Source organism: Scatophagus argus, chromosome 7 (assembly GCF_020382885.2).
Source record: "Scatophagus argus isolate fScaArg1 chromosome 7, fScaArg1.pri, whole genome shotgun sequence".
Classification (NCBI taxonomy): domain Eukaryota; kingdom Metazoa; phylum Chordata; class Actinopteri; family Scatophagidae; genus Scatophagus; species Scatophagus argus.
The window spans coordinates 11,001,444-11,019,209 of record NC_058499.1 but is presented as its reverse complement, the minus strand read 5'-3'; the positions used below and the strand labels follow the sequence as shown (position 1 = coordinate 11,019,209).

Here is a 17,766-nt window from a genome sequence, read left to right as displayed (position 1 = left end):
CTGTACTGGGAAATATTTTTTTATATATATAAAAAAGAATAAACAGTGGATGCTCATTAAGACTATCTCCATTCTTAAGGGCTGAGAAAGACCTAAATATTTACAAACTTTCAGGCTGTTCTAGATTATTTTGTATATCCTGTTGATCGTATTGGGTGATTATCTCAAGCCCTCGGGTCTAACAGTTCCTGTTGTTGCACACTTTCTGTTCAAGCGGACCACGTATGCGCAGGAAAGCGAGCCTAGCATGTAAAAATGCCTGTAAGTCACAATATTTTCTTGGCTGTTCGTTTAATCTGAGTTTATATACCGTGTTGTTATGTGTCAGTGGCTTTTGTTGCCGACTCTCCGCTGTCAAAAAGGTGCAGCCGTGTTCGACGTCTGAAAGCTGCAAGTTGTGTTGTCGATAGCAGCAGCACATGGAGTTAAAAGTTAGCTAACATAGCCGTGGCAGGCACGGGTGGCGACTACTTGCTGAAGCGCAGCGATATCAAATGCGTATAACGACGTAAGCTGTAGCGGAGACATTCCTGGCCGTGAAATAGTCAGTACCTGTGTTTCTCTGTTGCACAAGGCCCATCTTACGGGTTCTTTTAGGGAGTTTTCAAGCACAGACAGTTTAACTAACGACACTTAAATATAAAAAGACTGCAGTATGCATTTATGGTATAATGTTTTTCCAACGTCCATCATATTGCTAAAATGTTAATATCTGGATTTACTCGCTGTGTTGACTGTAGACTCAAACACATACAATAATTGCTACTTACCTTGTGTATCACAGTGTTGTTGTGTATTGAAACGGCTATAAATAATGGTGAGAGCAGAGGAAGATTGTGCACCTTAATTAGCTTGACAAACTGCTAATTCTTTAAAATCACTGTTGCACTAACTTGAAAATATCACCTGACCGTTTTTTCCCCCTTTATTCTAGCTGGCTAAAGATCTCCTCCACCCAACTATTGACCATGAAAGAAGACGGCATAAAAAGAAAAGACTTGTTCAGGCACCTAACTCTTACTTTATGGATGTGAAGTGCCCAGGTATGTCAACAGAATAAGCTTAAGTTCTTTTTGATGCATAGTAGGCTTAATGCAGTGTTTTTACTTCAGTGAAGTGCATTCATGAGAATATATGTTAGATGTATCATTTATTTACAATTGAATACTGTCTTTGCAGGCTGTTACAAGATAACCACGGTGTTTAGCCATGCACAGACAGTGGTTCTCTGTGTGGGATGTTCTACTGTGTTGTGCCAGCCAAAAGGAGGAAAGGCCAGGCTGACAGAGGGTAAAACATCTACAGTAATGCTATATACACTATATAGACAAATGTATTGGGTCACCTTACCATTACACCAAACAGAGACTTCATTGCTATTGCATTCTAGAAGAAGAAGAAGAATCAGTTTTATTGACAGTATATATATTTTTACATACACACACTGAATTCGTCTTCTGCATTTGACCCATCCTTAGTTGAACACACACATGCAACACCCAGCAAATTACATGCAGTGAAACACAGGAGCAGTGGGCAGCATCAAGCGCCCGGGGAGCATACTGGGGGGTTAAGTGCCTTGCTCAAGGGGGGGGGGGGGCATTTTTCACATTAATAACTCCACCACACCCAAATTTTTCCTGCCCGCCTGGTGGGGGAATGGAACCAGTGACCCTCCGATCACAAGCCGCTTCGCCAACCTCTAGGCCATGGCTGCCCCAATCCCCCCCCCCATTCTAAATGCATAAACAGCTTTGCAGCTGTGACAGCTTCCACAAGGCTTTCCACAAGATTTTGGAGTGTTTCTGTGGGAATTTTTGCCCATTCATGCAGTAGAGCAATAGTGAGGTCAGGCTCCATTCCATTCCACTTCCAAAGGTGTTTTATGGGATTGAGGTCAGGGCTCTGTGTGGGCCAGTCAAGTTCTTCCACACCAAACTCATGCAGCCATGTCTTTATGGAGCTTTGCTTTATGCAGTGGGTCACAGTCATGCTGGAATAGAAAAGGGCCTTCCCCAAACTGTTGCCATAAAGTTGGAGGCATAGCATTTTCCAAAATGGTATGAAGAGGTGTGTCTGGATACATTTGTCTATAGTGCACTTTCTTAAAATCAGGAGAGTGAAGCATCACTGTCTAACCCATTTCAATTTTTGTTTTACAGGTTGTTCTTTTAGGAGGAAGCAACATTAAAAAGGGATTGCACACTTCACATCTGTAATTAAGCCATGCTCTTTTGATCATTTATCTTTTCATTAATTCTCATTGACAAGTTCTGTCACTGTCCAGATGTTCAACTTTTATGATACATTTGTAAACTAACAGAATTTTTAAATCTGTGGGATTGTAAAAGTGAAATCTCTACAAGTCAATAAAGAAAGCTGTTATAAAAGTTGAGGCATTGTGGGAATTTATTGAGAAATGAAATAAACAGTTTTTGTCACGACTGAAATTACCTTCACAGAAAGCATACAAGTCTAAATGAAAAGAAACCATTTGTGCCATAGATTTCTTAGGAAACATACATATAAAAGACGCAGATATTAAATAGAACAGTAACCCAAAAATACAGTTTTGATAAATTGGTGACCACGATGAGAAGGGAATTCTCCACTTGCATATTTGTGTCCCAGCAGAAAAAGAAAAAATCAAAACGACAACAAAAAGACACATGCTCTACAATATTTTTTAAAATCAAAGACTGATCACTGTGTCTGACATTGCACTCCACCTCTGGGACCCTCGTCGTCTTCCTCATAAACCTCCCTGCTGTAGTTTCTCTCTTGTGCCTGCACATCCACCTCACAGAGATCCACCTCCTCCATGTCATCAGTAATCATTACATCCTCTCTGGGAGGAAGCAGTCTTTCCAGCTGGAACATGAGATGCTCTGGGAGCCAGTGTTTGTCTGGGAATTCCACCTGTGGGATAAATTACAATGAGCTAAATTGCTCTGCAACAAAGTATCTGATAAAGAGGTTTAACTCTAGAGTGTGACACGCTGGGTAAATGTTTTGCCTTTGCCGTTACCTCGAAGTGAATGATGAGTTGTCCCTTTTCGTAAGGATTTCTGTGAATTGGCATGCCCTCATTCTGAACACATTTGATGTCACCGTGCTTTATTACTTCACCTGTTGACAAAAAGTCAGATGTTTATGAAATCTGAAATTTAAGTACTGTCTACAAAAAAAGAGCACTGAAGACCATATGATCCCACTCAGTTACCTGACTGTGAGCTGATGATGAGCGTTCTGTCGTCTAACGTTTGAATGGTCTTCTTGAAACCACACAGGGCCTCAACAAGTTTGATGTTCATCTTCATAATCAAATTGTCATTCTGTCTCTGGAAAACAGGGTGGTCCTTCTGATCCAGCACAATAACTACATCCCCAGGCTCGAGTCCAGGTTCCTGGTCCCCTTCTCCATGGAATGTAATTCTCTGACCATCTTTCATGCCTGCACAATGCATTTATCTTCAGTTTAGTCTGCGTTACAAAACACATGAACACTTCAACGAGTGGCTCACATGGAGGCAAAAACGTACCTTTGTCGATGTTAACCTCGAGAATTTTCTTCTTGCGTTCAACTTTGTGTCCATTGCAGTTCTTGCAGCGGTCCTTTGAGTTAAACTTCTCACCCTGTCCCTGGCAGTCTGGACACATGCTTTGGATCTGCTGAATCATGCCTGGTCCAATCTGTTGTACCCTGACTTGTATTCCTTTCCCTTTGCAATTTGAGCACTTCTCCAAAGCTCCTTTCTTACCCCCATAACCTGCAATAAACAGGAGGATGTTTTTACTGAACTTTTGACCATTTTTTAATGTACATGGGATAAAAATAAGCAATACAACACTACATACCATCACATTTTTCACAAATGACATTCTTCTGAAGTCCAAGCTTCCTTGTTGTGCCTTTGTACATCTCCTCCAGTGTAACACTTAGCTGGTGGATGACATTCTTCCCTACAGGGAAAGCAGATACATTACTGTTATAAGTTAGTTATAAAAGCTATAGCTAATTGAATATACATATGCAGACTGTTGATAGATTACTTAATCAACTGTAACAAAATAGATCTTACCTCTTCTCTCTCTCTGCATCCTTCCTCCACCGCCAAAGAACATGTTGAAAATGTCCATCGGGGAGGAGCCTCCACCCATGCCTCCCTCTTTGATCGCTTGTTCTCCCCCTTGGTCATACAAGTCTCTCTTTTTTGGATCCGACAGCACCTCATATGCTTGAGATATAAGCTTGAACTGTGGGAATAAAACAAAAAACATGAAGTTATTTTTGAAACAAGGCTGCATCTGAAGTTTTCACAAACACCAAATCATGCCACTATCCTCTCCAGTAAGCAGTAGTGAAGGAAGCATCCAGAATCTGCAGCAGAAGTGGCAACAAGTAAATTTCTTGCATACCAAACCTTACATAAGTAAATATATGTATTATCAGCAAAAATTCCTTATAAAATACTGAAAGTCTTGAAAGCATTGGTTTTGGATGAATAATGCCACTGCATCAGTGTTAAGGTTGCACTTAACTGCCACAGTTGTTTAAAATGAGCTTAATTAATATTAAAAAATTAATTTGAACTACTTTACATACTGGTGGGAGTTTAATCTTCAATGCATCATATTCTGTAAGATCATCATATGTTTGCAGCGTCGCTGTCTTGTGAGAATCAAATATCTGTAAAAAGTCACCTTTTCCTGATCTCTGAAAAAGCCCTGATACCACCTTTGGGACAGTGCATTTTCCAGGTATTCCAAGGGTTTTTGAAACTGTTTATTTATTTTAAGAAGTAGAATAATATTTAACCCACAAAGAGTCAGACAATAATAAACGTAAGGATTACATGTCTGTCCCCTAAAGGTTTTCACTGGATTGGATGGGTATATAAAATTGCAATATGAAAAAGAACTAGTAACTATAAAGCTGTCAGACAAATGCAATAGAGTAAAAAGTACAATATTTGCCTCTAAGAAGTAGTGCAGTAGACAGTATACAGCTGCATAAAATAAAAATACTCAAGCACCAAGTACGTCGATTTGTACTTGAGCAAATATATTTAATAGTATGTCAACGCTGCCTGTACGGACCGACAGTTTTCACACTTCTCGACCTCTTGATTAGTTTTATGTGAAACATTAATTTCACACCCTCCTGACACTGTAGCCTGAAGCGTTTGAACACTGTCAGCAGGGCTTATCTTCCCCCACTACGGGAGCTGCGACTGGATCGTTCCAGAAAGTTCGCGTTGTCAATGCAACAGGGCGTGCAGTTTAAAATTAGAAAGAGCATTTCCAGCAGTCCATAAACGGCTGAAGGGACACCTTAAATGTCTGTAACCCCACACAACGCTCACTCACCTTTTCTCCTTCACTGGGGTTCTTGTCGGGGTGATATTTCAATGCGAGTTTTCTGTAAGCCTTTTTGAGTTCCTCCTGTGAGGCTTTGGGGCTGACACCCAAGAGATCGTAGTAGCCGGTTTCGTGAACCATGGTGACAACGTAGCTATAACAAAATAAACCAGAGACACATTAATACCTAAATATCGTGAGAATCAGAGGCTAACGTTAAGATTCAACGCTCAGTTAGGGTCCGTTAGCTTAGTAGCCACTATATTAAAAAACAACGTTGGTAAATATTAATCGATAACAAGAAAGTTCGCATTAGCAAGAACGTCCGGTTACTTAGTGCTTTAATGACGTGGGAAACGTAACCACAGACAACACGTGTGGTTACATGACAATTCCATATACTATCCTACCATTACTGTAAACTTGAATGAAACTGCTAGCATTTATGTGCCATATAGCTAAATGCTCTTTAAAATTATAGCACAGTCCTCCCACTTACCAAGTCTTGATGTCCCTGGCCCGGTTTTCGATCGTGTGGCTCTAAGGCTGGTGGAGGAAGATGGCTGGTTCTTATAGCCGCTCCACACTGCAGAAGTTTCTGGAGAATTCTGAGAAGAGCAGCCGGATGTTTCGTTGGCTAGCAATACCAGAGCGAAGAAAAAAAAGGCAACAGGGCTGGGGAAGGACTGAGGGTGGGGGTGGAGGTGGAGGAAACCAGAATAGCTTGCTATACCTTAGAAAGATCTCATCGGTTTGGTTTTGTGTTGATAAAAGGGCAGTGGGTCAACCGAGGGTGGAAGACATTTTACTTATAACACCAATGTAACAGTGCAGAAATACTCTGTCCTGTAAAATACTTCAATATACATATTGACTTATTGACTATATTTTGTATTAATAATGTTAAACTTCAAAATAACCAGTAATTGAAGCTATCAAATAAACACAGTGCAATTAAAAGTACAGTATGTCCTCAAAGCAGAATAAAATACTGAATACTAAAATAAATTACAAGTAGCTAAAAACTCTAAAAGTAAAAAGTATGTTATTTGAGTGCATGTTCTTAGCTACTTTCCAATAGTTGGGTCAGTGGCTACTTAGGCATTTTACTTGAAACATTTATTTGCTTTAAAATAAAAGCTGCACTAATATCCCATGATATTATACCATCCTGGTATGAATATGCGGTAGATTAAAGAAGGTCATGTTTGTCAAGATGTTGTTAGCTGGCCTATCTTGACAGAATGAACCACCTCAGTTGACCTCATTCATTTGTAAACTCATTTGGAAGTCCACTTTGATAAATATTCACTGTGAGTTAGTAGCAAAGATAATAAAGATGGTGTTTATTTGAACTACTTCATATACTGTTGGTTAGCTGAATCCATAATAATCTATGGCCTAATATTTTTTTAGTTGATATATATTTTGTATGAATAGTCCAGTAAATGTAGTGGAGTCAAAAGTATGCTATTAACTTTAAAAATGTAGAAACATGTTGTGGAGTAGGAGTAGAAGTAGGACTATAAAGTAGCATAAAATCAAAATACTCACGTAAGGTACCTCCAAACAGTATTTAAGTATAGTACTCGAATAAACACATTAGTTACATTTTAGTACTGCTTCTAGGTTATGTTGTATAGAGAGAACTGGGAATATCTCTGTGGTAGAGATTTTGCAGACTACTCTTTGTCATTATATGAAAAGGCAGAAATGTTGTAATGATTGTATAATTGTAAAATTTAACAGCTGTAGATGCTGATTTGACTGGCTAAAGTCTGTAAGGTTATAAAGTAACTCCAGAATTTTTTCTAGACAACTTTTTGAATGAGAAGAGTTTGTCTGTAGTGTAAGAACCACATATAAATTTTTCTGATAACCACTGGATTAACCATTGGAATATTAAACTCAAATATTAGGCTATTGTAATTCCCATGACATATATAACCTCATATAACCCCAGTCAAAGTTTAAAGTGGAGTTGTTGTGATTTGACTTTACCTTTCTGTGTGTGTTTTAAGGGAAGAATTACACCGTTTTACATATGAAAAGACTGAGCTTATTTAAATTCTGTGCATGGTTTTGAGCGATCGGTCCAGTGCAGTGGACTTGTTCTGCCATTAACAACTTCATGCAGTTTGACACAGCATGTCTTATGAGTTTCCTAGTTCTCGCAAAATACATCAGGTACTATCAAAGGGGGCAATTTTCAAGCCAGAAAGTACATAAGTACGTCATCTTTAGCCATACTATCAGAGACATCTTCAACTAACAGTATGGAATTCCCTGATGAAGAGAAAGGAGATGCTCAACTTGAGAAAAGGTAAGAAATATAAAATTAACTGTTTTGCTTTTTAATCTAGTCAATGAGGAGTTGCTGTTGGCTCATCAGACTACACTAATATTCCACTCTCAAGCAAAACAATTCATTTGTATATTTTCAGTTTAATTGTGGGATCTGTTCACTTAAGTCTGGATGAACCAGATTAAATAGTTAGCATGTGCTTCGATGCAAAACTAGTGCGATAGTCTCTACTCCTATTAGTCTGTATTGTTTAGAGCACTGACACTTTTTCCCAAGTTGCAGTATGAATATTCCTGTATTAAAATGGCTCTCTGCCACCACTACATGGATACAGGTAAGGAATGGAAGCTAAAAGTCATTGTGAACTAATTCAGCAGTTCACTAAGTGTTTTGAGATGCAGAAGGTTTGCAACTTTGACCTCTGGTTGTATCAGAAAAGATAACATCAAAATAATAGTTTTAATAAACGACAGTGACCAGTCTTTTCAACTTTCATTGGATATATTCTGTCAAACAGAGCAAGGGGGCTTTAGCTGTGCCAAAAGCCCCACATTGTGTTGGATAAACAATGCAGCTGAAAATTAGACCCATGTGATGAAATGAAAACGGCAGCCCAGACCGTTGCCACAGTGTGAGGGTGGAGTGCATATATGAGCTGTTTGGAGTCCATGTTTTCCCTGTGTGTTTCAGTGTTGTGGAGTCTATGGCACACAAGCAGACAGATAATGAAGATCGTGCTTCTCTAGGTGAGTTTTGAGCACATAGGTTTGTTGAATGAGAGGACGTCTGCTGAAGTTCTGGGATTGTGATGGAAGTCCTTCATCCGTGGATCCTACTGATATTGAATAATAATGATACTACAGACGTGGCTTTAATTCCCCTGTGGGGAAGACTAAATTTGTTTTCCAGTATTTGCTTTCCTTCTCATCTCAGGAAAGGAAGACATAGAAGAGAAGTTTGCTGACGTACCTCTTGCTCCGGCTCATTCTCTCTGGACCACTGATGCTAAAGGCGCAGTGAGACTGAGAATAGAAGAGGGATGTCCAGAGGAACCTATCACAGTTCACCAAATGTTCAAAACCTCAGTAGAAAAATACGGACACATGTACGCCCTTGCCAGCAAGAAGAACAACAAATGGGAGAAGATAACCTTCTTAGAGTATTATCAGTTCTGCCGGAGAGCAGCCAAGAGCTTTATAAAGGTATGTTACATGAAAAGAGAACTTACTGTTTATAGTGCATACAAACTTGAGTATTATCAATGGTCATATTTGAAAAGAAAAGACAAAAAAAAGTTTGTCAATATGTGCAGCTTGGTTTAGAGCGATTCCATGGAGTGGCAATACTAGGATTCAATTCAGCCGAATGGTTCTTCTCTGCAGTCGGTGCCATCATGGCAGGGTGAGAAGGACACATCCTGCAGCAAAAACAGCCTGTATCTCTATTTACATACAGTGTGTAGTTGTTATTGTGCTGTTATCATTATTTCATCTGACACATGCTCCTGGTGCAGTGATTTATCTACTTATTTATTTCTTCCTCCTGTATTCTTCCTACAGGGGTATAATGACAGGAATTTATGCCACAAACTCACCAGAAGCTTGTCAGTATGTGATTAGTGACTCTAAAGCCAACATTATTGTGGTGGAAAACCAAAAGCAACTGGATAAAATCCTGCAGGTACTCTTACATTAATATGTAAAGGTCTTTACCTACATTCAAAACACTTCTGTGGAAAATTTCTCATTCTTGATATTACAGATACGTGACAGATTGCCCAGTTTGAAAGCCATAGTGCAGTACAGTGGAGAACCTCAGCAGAAAATCTCCAACCTTTACTCCGTAAGTTCTCCTGTCACCACATGAAATGATACAGTGAGCACAGAGCTCAGGCTGCAATGCTGCATGTTGCTGTTTTGGGACAGTGGGAGGCGTTCATGGAGCAGGGTCTGGATGTTTCTGAGAAAGAAGTGGATGACATCATCAGCAGCCAGAGAGCAAACCAATGCTGCGTTCTGATCTACACCTCTGGCAGCACAGGGAAACCCAAGGGAGTCATGCTCAGTCATGACAATGTAAGCTTTCATGTGACTGTTGTAAGGTTGTACTTAATATAACTATAAGCAAGCAGTTGCAAAAGCAGAAGAAAATAAACAAGGCTGCTTGTCTTAATCTGTGATGAATCTTCAGATTACATGGACTGCCGGACATGCCAGCAGGGCCGGAGACCTGCAGCCGGCTGACACAAGACAGGAGTCACTGGTCAGCTACCTGCCTCTCAGCCACATCGCTGCTCAGATCTATGATCTCTGGACAGGCATCCAGTGGGGTGAGCTGGTATACTTTGCACAGCCAGATGCCTTAAAGGTAAGTGAGAAATCCTTTATCAAACGCATGTTAATAATCATATCAAATACTTTTATTGTTGTCATTTGAGACTAAAATACAATTTTATCTGTGAAAGGAATGAACTTGAAGAATGCACCACTAAAAAATGACAACAGGCTGATTTTTCTTTATGTACTTAATTCCTTGTAGGGAAGCCTGATAACAACACTTCGAGAAGTGTGTCCCACATCTCACATGGGAGTCCCGCGGGTATGGGAGAAGATGATGGAGAAGATAAAACAGGGAATTAGTGAGTGTGGATATGTGAAAAAGAAACTGGTGACATGGGCGATGTCAGTCAGTCTGGACGCCAATCAGAAATATAAGCAAAAGTAAGAGCTGAAGAAAGGGCATAAATGCCCCCGAAACAACGTATGCCAGCACATTTTTTGCAGAGATGATTTGATTAATATTTTTTTATTGTTTCAGGGATGATGAAAAACCATTCTTTTTTTCCCTGGCTGACAGCCTGGTGTTACAGAAGCTTCGGGCTGAGCTTGGCCTGTCTTGCTGTCGGAAGTTCTTCTCTGGATCGGCACCAATCAGCAGTGAAACAGTACAGTTTTTCTTGGGCCTGAATATCTGGTTGTACGAGGCATATGGCATGAGTGAGAGTACAGGACCTCATTTTATGTCAGGTCCCAAAGCTTACAAACTACCAAGGTACAACAACTGCATGTAAATTGTAAGTAAAATTTGTTAGGCTGAAGTGTTTTGAAAAATAACAGAACAGTGTTTTTTCTCTGACAAAGCTGTGGTAAGGTGGTGCCTGGCTGCCGATACAAAATGGCCAACATAGACTCTGAGGGAACAGGTGAAATTTGCTTTTGGGGACGTAACGTTTTCATGGGTTTCCTCAATATGGAAGACAAAACAAGAGAAGCTCTGGATAAAGATGGATGGCTGCATTCTGGAGACCTGGGGAAGGTAGACGAAGAGGGCTTCTTGTATATCACAGGGAGAATTAAAGGTAGAGCAATCTGAGACAATAAGGCTACTGAAAAATATTGTCTTAGGTCAATATAGAGACCAACACTTGAACACATGAGGACCGAAGATCCTTTATCCTCGTTCTGTGTCATTAATAGCTTTAATGTCAAGGTGCCCTCTCTTTCTATTCAGAGCTGATCATCACGGCTGGAGGAGAGAACATTCCCCCTGTTCCCATCGAGGAGGCAGTGAAGAAGGAGCTGCCCATCATTAGCAGTGCCATGCTCATAGGGGATAAGAGGAAATTCTTGTCAATGCTTTTGACCCTAAAGGTAATTTATTTTTTTTCCAGATAATAGAAGACGGCATACTGCACTGTATCCATGACATCAACCATATCTTGTGTACATGACATAGATAAATATGTACACCAAACTTTATACCAAAGACCAGTGTACAGTCCCTTTACATTTACTTTAATAATGCGTTGAAGTACTATACTTACTTAAAATGCAAACTGTTGTATTCTAATATTATTTTCATTCAGTTTCCTTAAAAACTCCCTAGATAAAATTAACAAACCAGGAAGTATAAATGAGGGTGAAGTAAACAAAACATCTGGTGTCACAAATTACTGCAATTGTTCCTTTTCACGAAGAGTCAGGAGTTGTGAAAATACATACGATTCCAAGGATTTAATTCTGTGCTCCAGTGTTGTAGTGATACAGAAACCATGGAGCCAACAGAGGAGCTGAGTAAAGAGGCTGTGGAGTTTTGCCAGCAGGTTGGCAGCCAAGCAACTAAAGTGTCTGACATCATTGGGAGAAAAGACAAACAGGTGTACCGGGCGATTCAAGAAGGAATTAACAGAGTCAACGCTGCAGCCACCTCTAATGCCCAGCGCATACAGAAGTGGACAATCCTCAGGAAGGACTTCTCTGTTTCTGGAGGAGAGCTGGGTAAGTTCAACAGAACATCAATCAGTATACAATGTTACCAAAATCTGTGTGAAAAGCCCTGCAATTTAGACACTGCGGTGACCTTATTGATCATTCTGTTGTTTTCTTGTTCCAGGTTCCACTATGAAGCTTCGACGCCCTGTTGTGTTGGAGATGTACCACAAGGTCATAGACAACCTCTATAAGGAATAGTGTTGAGTTCCTAGAGAAATGACTGTAACTGTTGTATTGTAACTGTAGTATGAAAATCACGTGACACTTGCAATTCTGATCATTCTCGTGGATATTCAGAATTATATCTATGTCTTGTGTGCATAGAATGCATAAATAACCCGAAGACCCATATTTAATTTTACCATTTCTAAGACGAAACCAAGTTTAAGTTTTGAATAGTGAGTAATAATTGCTATTACAACACAGAGAAGTCACAGTTGAAATATTTGTTTCTAATTCATATTTGTCTCTAGTCATCAATTTTTACTGCTTTAAAACATACCAGCTACCAGCATGAGAGGACCTTACTGTGTAATTTGTACAAATAATTGGTGTTATTCAGTATATGGTTTATACAAACTTGGATAAAAACTCATAACTCAAACCACATCATAAGAATAGCAGATGATAGGGCTTATGGCACCTACATAACACTGAATAAAAAGTCTGGCATTTCTGATGTCAGTGTATTATTCATTTCTCTTTATACATTTTGGATATTTGCAGCAAGAAAAACAGACATGAAAAAAGACTTTCATGTTAAAAAAAATTCATGTTAAAGAAGCCTGGTATATTGAAGTCATTAAAGCCCCAATCTGTATTTCTTTACTGCACAAATCTAAAACACATCCACAAACATGGTAACTGAAGAGGTTGAACTGATGGATACAGACTGTGTCTTTAATGTCAACATAATACGTTAGACAAGAGGCCATATTCAGCCCATATATACTGGTAGACAATATCTGCCACAGATTCAACAATTCAAGAGTAAAATGCATTATCACATATACACTAAGCGTTGGTCGAGTCTTTTAAGACAGTGCTTTGGAGTATGCAGGAAAAATAAAATTTTCAGGATCTCAAACTCCCAAATCTTTTTTTAAATACATATTTTGGTTTAAAATGTGCAGATACAACATGACATGATGGAATAAAGATAGCCATGCCATAATAATTAATTCATGGCCCCATAAGCATCCTTTAATTCATATCCCGCACTCTCTGACATATTGCTTCAGTGAATTCTGAGCACTTTGAGTTTCCTCCCAGGTCTTTTGTTAGAACCTGGAAGACAGATAACAAAAGCATTATGAATCCAGATGGAAACACATATAACCAAATCTACATGTCTTAATTTCTCATCAAGTAGATTACCTGTTTGTCTCGAATGGTGTCAAAGCAGGCAGCTTCAATCTTCTTGGCGTGGCCATGCAGGCCCATGTGTCGCAGCATCATGACCGCGCTGAGCAACAAGGCAGTCGGGTTGGCCATGTCTTTTCCTGCTATATCTGGCGCAGTTCCATGAACCTGACAGGAGAAATTAATCACAATCCATCATTATGGTAGACATTAACCCTATAAAAACCAAATTTCTACAAAGACAAGGTATATAAACAGGTAAAGTTTACATGTGCCCACACTAATTTCTACTGTGCAGCCTGTACTTTGATCATGAACGTGATCATGAAGTCTGTAAAGAGAAAGGAGTATGATAAATAAAAAGAACATACCGACTCAAATATGGCAACACCATTGGCGCCAATGTTTCCACTAGGAGTCACTCCAAGACCCCCAATTAGTCCAGCACAAAGATCACTGTAATGTAAGTTACAGTTACTCTTAGATTGATTCATGTGAATGCAATTTGATCATGCTGATTAGATTTGGCAGAAAACAGATAAACACAGTTATATTTGCCATTTCAAGTCCTCACCACAAATTTGCCATAATAAAACGTTTTGTTTTTGTAAATGTTAAACCTAATTATTTTCTGATAGCTCACTGCCTGGAAGAAACCATAAAATGACAAAAGGCACAACCATGGGAACAGTACATTTGTACATGCATGTACAAATACTCAGGATATGCTATATGGACAAATGCATTTTCTGACAAGGTAAATATGCTATTCGATGCAATTAAATAATGCACAGAATAACGAAAAACATGTCGTGTTTCTTACCTCAAAATGTCTCCATACAAATTGGGCATCACTAATACATCAAACTGTGTGGGATCCTGAACCATCTGTAAAAACATCATACATAATGTCACTATCAATTAAGAATGTTGTGCAAAATTTTGTTTTTCATTTTCTTATCCATCGAAATTGGGACTTACATTAAGGCACACAGTATCCAAGTACATCTCAGTGAATTTTATGTCTTTGTGCTTCTCAGCAGCCTCTCTGCATTTTCGTAGGAAAAGTCCATCTGACATGCGCCTATAAAAAATTAAAACTACTTAATTTTCGGCAAATAGGTTTAAAATAAGAAAGTACATAAAGTAATTTGTACTGAATACAACTTACATTATATTGGCCTTATGAACAGCAGTAACACTAGACCTCTGATTATTTCTGGCATATTCAAAGGCATACTCTGCGATGCGTTGGCTGGCTTCCTCTGTAATGAGCTTGATGCTCTGTACAACTCCATCAACAATCTGAAAATAAACAAATCCAAGACAGATTCAGGTAAATTCCTAAAACTATAAATCATGTCTGAGTGACTTCCATCCATCTTCTATACCGCTTCTATACCGAACAAAACTGGAAACAAAATTTAGAACTTGACAAACAGGATGTTATTAAAGAGTCTGACCACGTGTTCAATGCCACTGTATTCTCCCTCAGTGTTCTCCCTGATGGTGACCAGGTTCACATCGGTGTAGGGGGTCTTGTAGCCCTCAATGGACACACAGGGGCGCACATTAGCATAGAGGTCAAAGGTTTTCCTCAGCAGCAGGTTCATAGAGGGATGGCCAGCAGCTATTGGTGTCTTCAGTGGGCCTGTAGATTGTTTAGCAATTCAAAATTATTTACTAGTTCACCTACCAACACAAAAATGCTTGAAGGAATAAGTTTTAATGCAATGCGCCATGTTTGTAATGAACAGTAAATGTATTGTTACTTTTTTGTAAAAACTTCTTTTGAACACAAAGGATAAACTAAAAACAAATTTACATGTTTTTTTATTGCTGTTTTTTTTTTTGCTTTGTTTTGTTTTTTTGCTGTGGATGGGGGTAAAGCTTCTGGGACAGAGATATTAGTGGCAGTTGCTAAAAAAATGTATGTGCATCTCATCATGACCATCAGCAATAAGTTACTGGCAATTACTTCAACTTTTATTTTAAGTAATTATGAGTGTGTCAAGCATGTTAACCTTTTAGGCCAATTTTGTTCCTGTCCATGGATTCTTTGGCATCAGGAGGGATCATCCACTTGCCCCCAGGTCCTTGGATTGCTGTAACATTTCTCTCTTCCCACTGAATTGGTGCCTAGATCAGGAGTACAGCAAAATCACTACATTAATTTACATCATCCAGATTTACTTGTGGTTGTCATTTGATCTCATTTTATTTGTGCAGTATTAATGCTGGAGAAATACAAAGAAAGTGTCGTGTACGGCAACCTAATAAATAATTTTGGTGGTTACTGTTCCTTGTCAACAATGATGTTATTTTCTACTTCACCAGAACTAACTTTAGCTGCTTCAAATATCTTCATAACAGCACTGGAGATCTCCGGACCAATTCCATCCCCAGGGATTAAAGTTACTGTATGAATCTGTGAAGCAGAACAAAGACACATAAAAATTAATGGCACAAGAATGTTTTTTTTTATGTAAACAATAATTTACATCAAAATTCTTAATTTTTTTTGAGGAAAGATGCGCACCCCACGGGTGAATGTCCTGGGATGTGGAGTCTCTTTCTTCAAAGCTCCAACTACCCATGACACCTGACAATCAATAGGAAAAACATAGATAAATAAAAGCAAGGATGTAATGTGAACTGAACAAAACTTACTTGCTGGATAACTGTTCACTTGTAATGTCATCTTTTTGACCAAAAAAAAAAAACAAACAAACAAGTACACCATTTCTCATATAGCAATCCTTAGTTACAACAATAACCTGACCATGAAAAGCAGTGAAATTACTTGAAGCACACAAAGGACGCAATCTGAAAAGGGCATTCTGGAAGAGGAGACTCTGGTTTACAGCAAAGGTTGTAGCGTGTTGAAAAGACATAAATTACTATCAACTGGGGGGGTCAAGGGTCCACAGGGTCAACTCCAACTAAGATGACAACTTGAACGCGGTCATATGTTTAGATAACCAATATGAAAAGCGAGGACACCTTTAAGTTAGGTTTCAAGCGTACATGTCATCTTAGCTCAGCTGAATTACAGAAATTGCAGACGTGCAATAGCAAAGGCGCTTTGATTTCAGCCTTTGGAAACGAAGGTAAAACAAAATGCCCATCCCAGATTTGATGAATGACATTACTACCGAGGGAGATTGCTAGCTAGCGTCAGCTCCTGTCCAGCAAGGACAGCGTATGCTTATGCTTAACTTACTTGCTGTGCCTTGTTTTTATCCTTGCCACTGAGCGATAAACCCCACTTTCTCAGTAGATTAAGAATCTGTAGATGAGGGACATGTCATGGACATATGTTGCCATAATGTAACTAACTTGAGCAATCAGCGGTAAATTAACTATTACAACAACGGAAAACATATAGCTGGCTATTTATATTACCTAACTAGCTAGACAGCTAGCTAAATAGCTGTCAAGAGTCAGGTTGCTATAGTAACTATGCGGTAGTGCCTTGCTAACGAGTTAGCTCGGTAGGTACTGTCTCTGATATGCCTGCGGGTTCTGACCGTGTGAACGACAGCCAAAGAGCACAACATCGACTGGTAAACTAAACCGAAATGTCACGCGTTTGGAACAATACTTAGGAACACTTGTCACTCGTACATACCGCTGACCTCCACGCCTTCCCTGCCATCCTAAACCATCCAAGGTCGATGCACCACTTGTCAAGTTAAGCGCATTACAAAGCGGATTTCCGTTCCGAATAAGCTTTCTTTCGAAATAAACTCATATTAAAATTCTTTTTCAAACATTAAGCAATGTAAAAGCAATGGGACCTGTTTTATAGCAGTAACTTTAAATTATGCACTCCCAATGTTTTGTGTAATACTGGCCAATTTAACACTGACTGAGACTTTAAAAGCAATATTACTTTTGCTCTTATTTTGGGAAGTCTCTTAGATTTCGGGAAGTAGCTTCTTATTTAGTGTCGAATGATAAAACACACAATGATAAAACAAAACGGACAAAACATTACGGAAGAAAAATAATATTTCTCACCATAAACGGGATAACGATTTATTGTTGGTCGGAATTACGGTGGCAAGGGACACGGAGTTCACGTACAGCAAAGCAGCCATAGAGATGTACGCACACCGTACAGCTACCCCATACATACCCATTCAGTGTTTACTCCTTCGCACTCTTTATATTTGTTTAGAATTAATACAAACACTTGACTTGTATATAACTTTCGTAGGTTATTGATCAGTGTCGAACCTTTTGCACCTACTTGTATGTACGTAATAAGTCTTTCTTCATAACCACTTTCGTTCAACTTTACTGTGCCTTTGTGCTGCAGACCCATTTCCATCATTCTGAGAGCAACTTACAACTGGAGTCCAACTCCTTGTCTGCTTATATGTGTACGCATACCTGATCAATAAAGCAGATTCTGATTCTAACTGTTTTGATGGACCATAAACACCAGCAAGTGGCGCCACT

At 39.1% G+C, this 17,766-nt stretch overlaps 4 protein-coding genes across 6 annotated transcripts; 2 read left to right on the top strand and 2 right to left on the bottom strand.

Moving 5' to 3' along the window:
* The first annotated feature begins 120 nt into the window (after positions 1-120).
* Positions 121-2,395, top strand: rps27l (ribosomal protein S27 like). The gene is made up of 4 exons (XM_046393112.1): positions 121-261; positions 935-1,043; positions 1,180-1,290; positions 2,163-2,395. Exons 1-4 carry the CDS (start codon positions 256-258, stop codon positions 2,189-2,191), a joined length of 255 nt encoding a protein of 84 aa, XP_046249068.1. The 5' UTR covers positions 121-255; the 3' UTR covers positions 2,192-2,395.
* dnaja (DnaJ heat shock protein family (Hsp40) member A) lies at positions 2,386-6,013 on the bottom strand. 2 transcript variants are annotated; one of them, XM_046393099.1, is made up of 8 exons: positions 5,861-6,013; positions 5,371-5,515; positions 4,083-4,257; positions 3,859-3,963; positions 3,543-3,770; positions 3,224-3,454; positions 3,029-3,129; positions 2,386-2,919 (listed from the first exon to the last, which is right to left on the bottom strand). In XM_046393099.1, the coding sequence occupies exons 2-8, from the start codon at positions 5,500-5,502 to the stop codon at positions 2,704-2,706; spliced, it is 1,188 nt and encodes a 395-aa protein (XP_046249055.1). In that variant the 5' UTR covers positions 5,503-5,515; positions 5,861-6,013; the 3' UTR covers positions 2,386-2,703. The 2 variants fall into 2 exon arrangements, with proteins under 2 accessions (XP_046249055.1, XP_046249056.1); XM_046393100.1 differs by having other exon boundaries at positions 5,850-5,973.
* A 77-nt stretch (positions 6,014-6,090) lies between these two features.
* Positions 6,091-12,372, top strand: acsbg1 (acyl-CoA synthetase bubblegum family member 1). Its single transcript, XM_046393098.1, has 14 exons — positions 6,091-7,684; positions 8,357-8,412; positions 8,600-8,868; positions 8,979-9,067; positions 9,226-9,346; positions 9,428-9,508; positions 9,592-9,741; positions 9,857-10,033; positions 10,205-10,386; positions 10,484-10,717; positions 10,807-11,024; positions 11,177-11,316; positions 11,697-11,943; positions 12,059-12,372. Exons 1-14 carry the CDS (start codon positions 7,638-7,640, stop codon positions 12,133-12,135), a joined length of 2,088 nt encoding a protein of 695 aa, XP_046249054.1. The 5' UTR covers positions 6,091-7,637; the 3' UTR covers positions 12,136-12,372.
* A 97-nt stretch (positions 12,373-12,469) lies between these two features.
* idh3a (isocitrate dehydrogenase (NAD(+)) 3 catalytic subunit alpha) lies at positions 12,470-17,038 on the bottom strand. Of its 2 annotated transcripts, XM_046393101.1 has the most exons (12): positions 16,931-16,976; positions 16,523-16,588; positions 15,839-15,901; positions 15,644-15,727; positions 15,324-15,438; positions 14,763-14,950; positions 14,471-14,604; positions 14,281-14,383; positions 14,123-14,187; positions 13,671-13,755; positions 13,315-13,467; positions 12,470-13,224 (listed from the first exon to the last, which is right to left on the bottom strand). In XM_046393101.1, exons 1-12 carry the CDS (start codon positions 16,955-16,957, stop codon positions 13,141-13,143), a joined length of 1,167 nt encoding a protein of 388 aa, XP_046249057.1. In that variant the 5' UTR covers positions 16,958-16,976; the 3' UTR covers positions 12,470-13,140. The 2 variants fall into 2 exon arrangements, with proteins under 2 accessions (XP_046249057.1, XP_046249059.1); XM_046393103.1 differs by lacking the exon at positions 16,523-16,588 and having other exon boundaries at positions 16,931-17,038.
* Positions 17,039-17,766: the final 728 nt, after the last annotated feature.

Bases quoted from the DNA above. Each gene is read 5' to 3' on its own strand.
- rps27l (XM_046393112.1), top strand. The intron at 1,044-1,179 runs GTATGTCAACAG...CTGTCTTTGCAG, and splicing joins TATGGATGTGAAGTGCCCAG to GCTGTTACAAGATAACCACG. The intron at 1,291-2,162 runs GTAAAACATCTA...TTTGTTTTACAG, and splicing joins AAAGGCCAGGCTGACAGAGG to GTTGTTCTTTTAGGAGGAAG.
- dnaja (XM_046393099.1), bottom strand. From the start codon at position 5,502: ATGGTTCACGAAACCGGCTACTACGATCTCTTGGGTGTCAGCCCCAAA. The intron at 3,455-3,542 runs GTACGTTTTTGC...TGCATTGTGCAG, and splicing joins CGAGGTTAACATCGACAAAG to GCATGAAAGATGGTCAGAGA. The intron at 3,130-3,223 runs GTAACTGAGTGG...TTTTGTCAACAG, and splicing joins CATCATCAGCTCACAGTCAG to GTGAAGTAATAAAGCACGGT.
- acsbg1 (XM_046393098.1), top strand. From the start codon at position 7,638: ATGGAATTCCCTGATGAAGAGAAAGGAGATGCTCAACTTGAGAAAAG. The intron at 8,413-8,599 runs GTGAGTTTTGAG...TTCTCATCTCAG, and splicing joins TGAAGATCGTGCTTCTCTAG to GAAAGGAAGACATAGAAGAG. The intron at 8,869-8,978 runs GTATGTTACATG...CAATATGTGCAG, and splicing joins CAGCCAAGAGCTTTATAAAG to CTTGGTTTAGAGCGATTCCA.
- idh3a (XM_046393101.1), bottom strand. From the start codon at position 16,957: ATGGCAGGGAAGGCGTGGAGGTCAGCG. The intron at 14,951-15,323 runs GTTAACATGCTT...AACAATCTACAG, and splicing joins GAACAAAATTGGCCTAAAAG to GCCCACTGAAGACACCAATA. The intron at 14,188-14,280 runs GTAAGTCCCAAT...ATGTTTTTACAG, and splicing joins TGGATACTGTGTGCCTTAAT to ATGGTTCAGGATCCCACACA.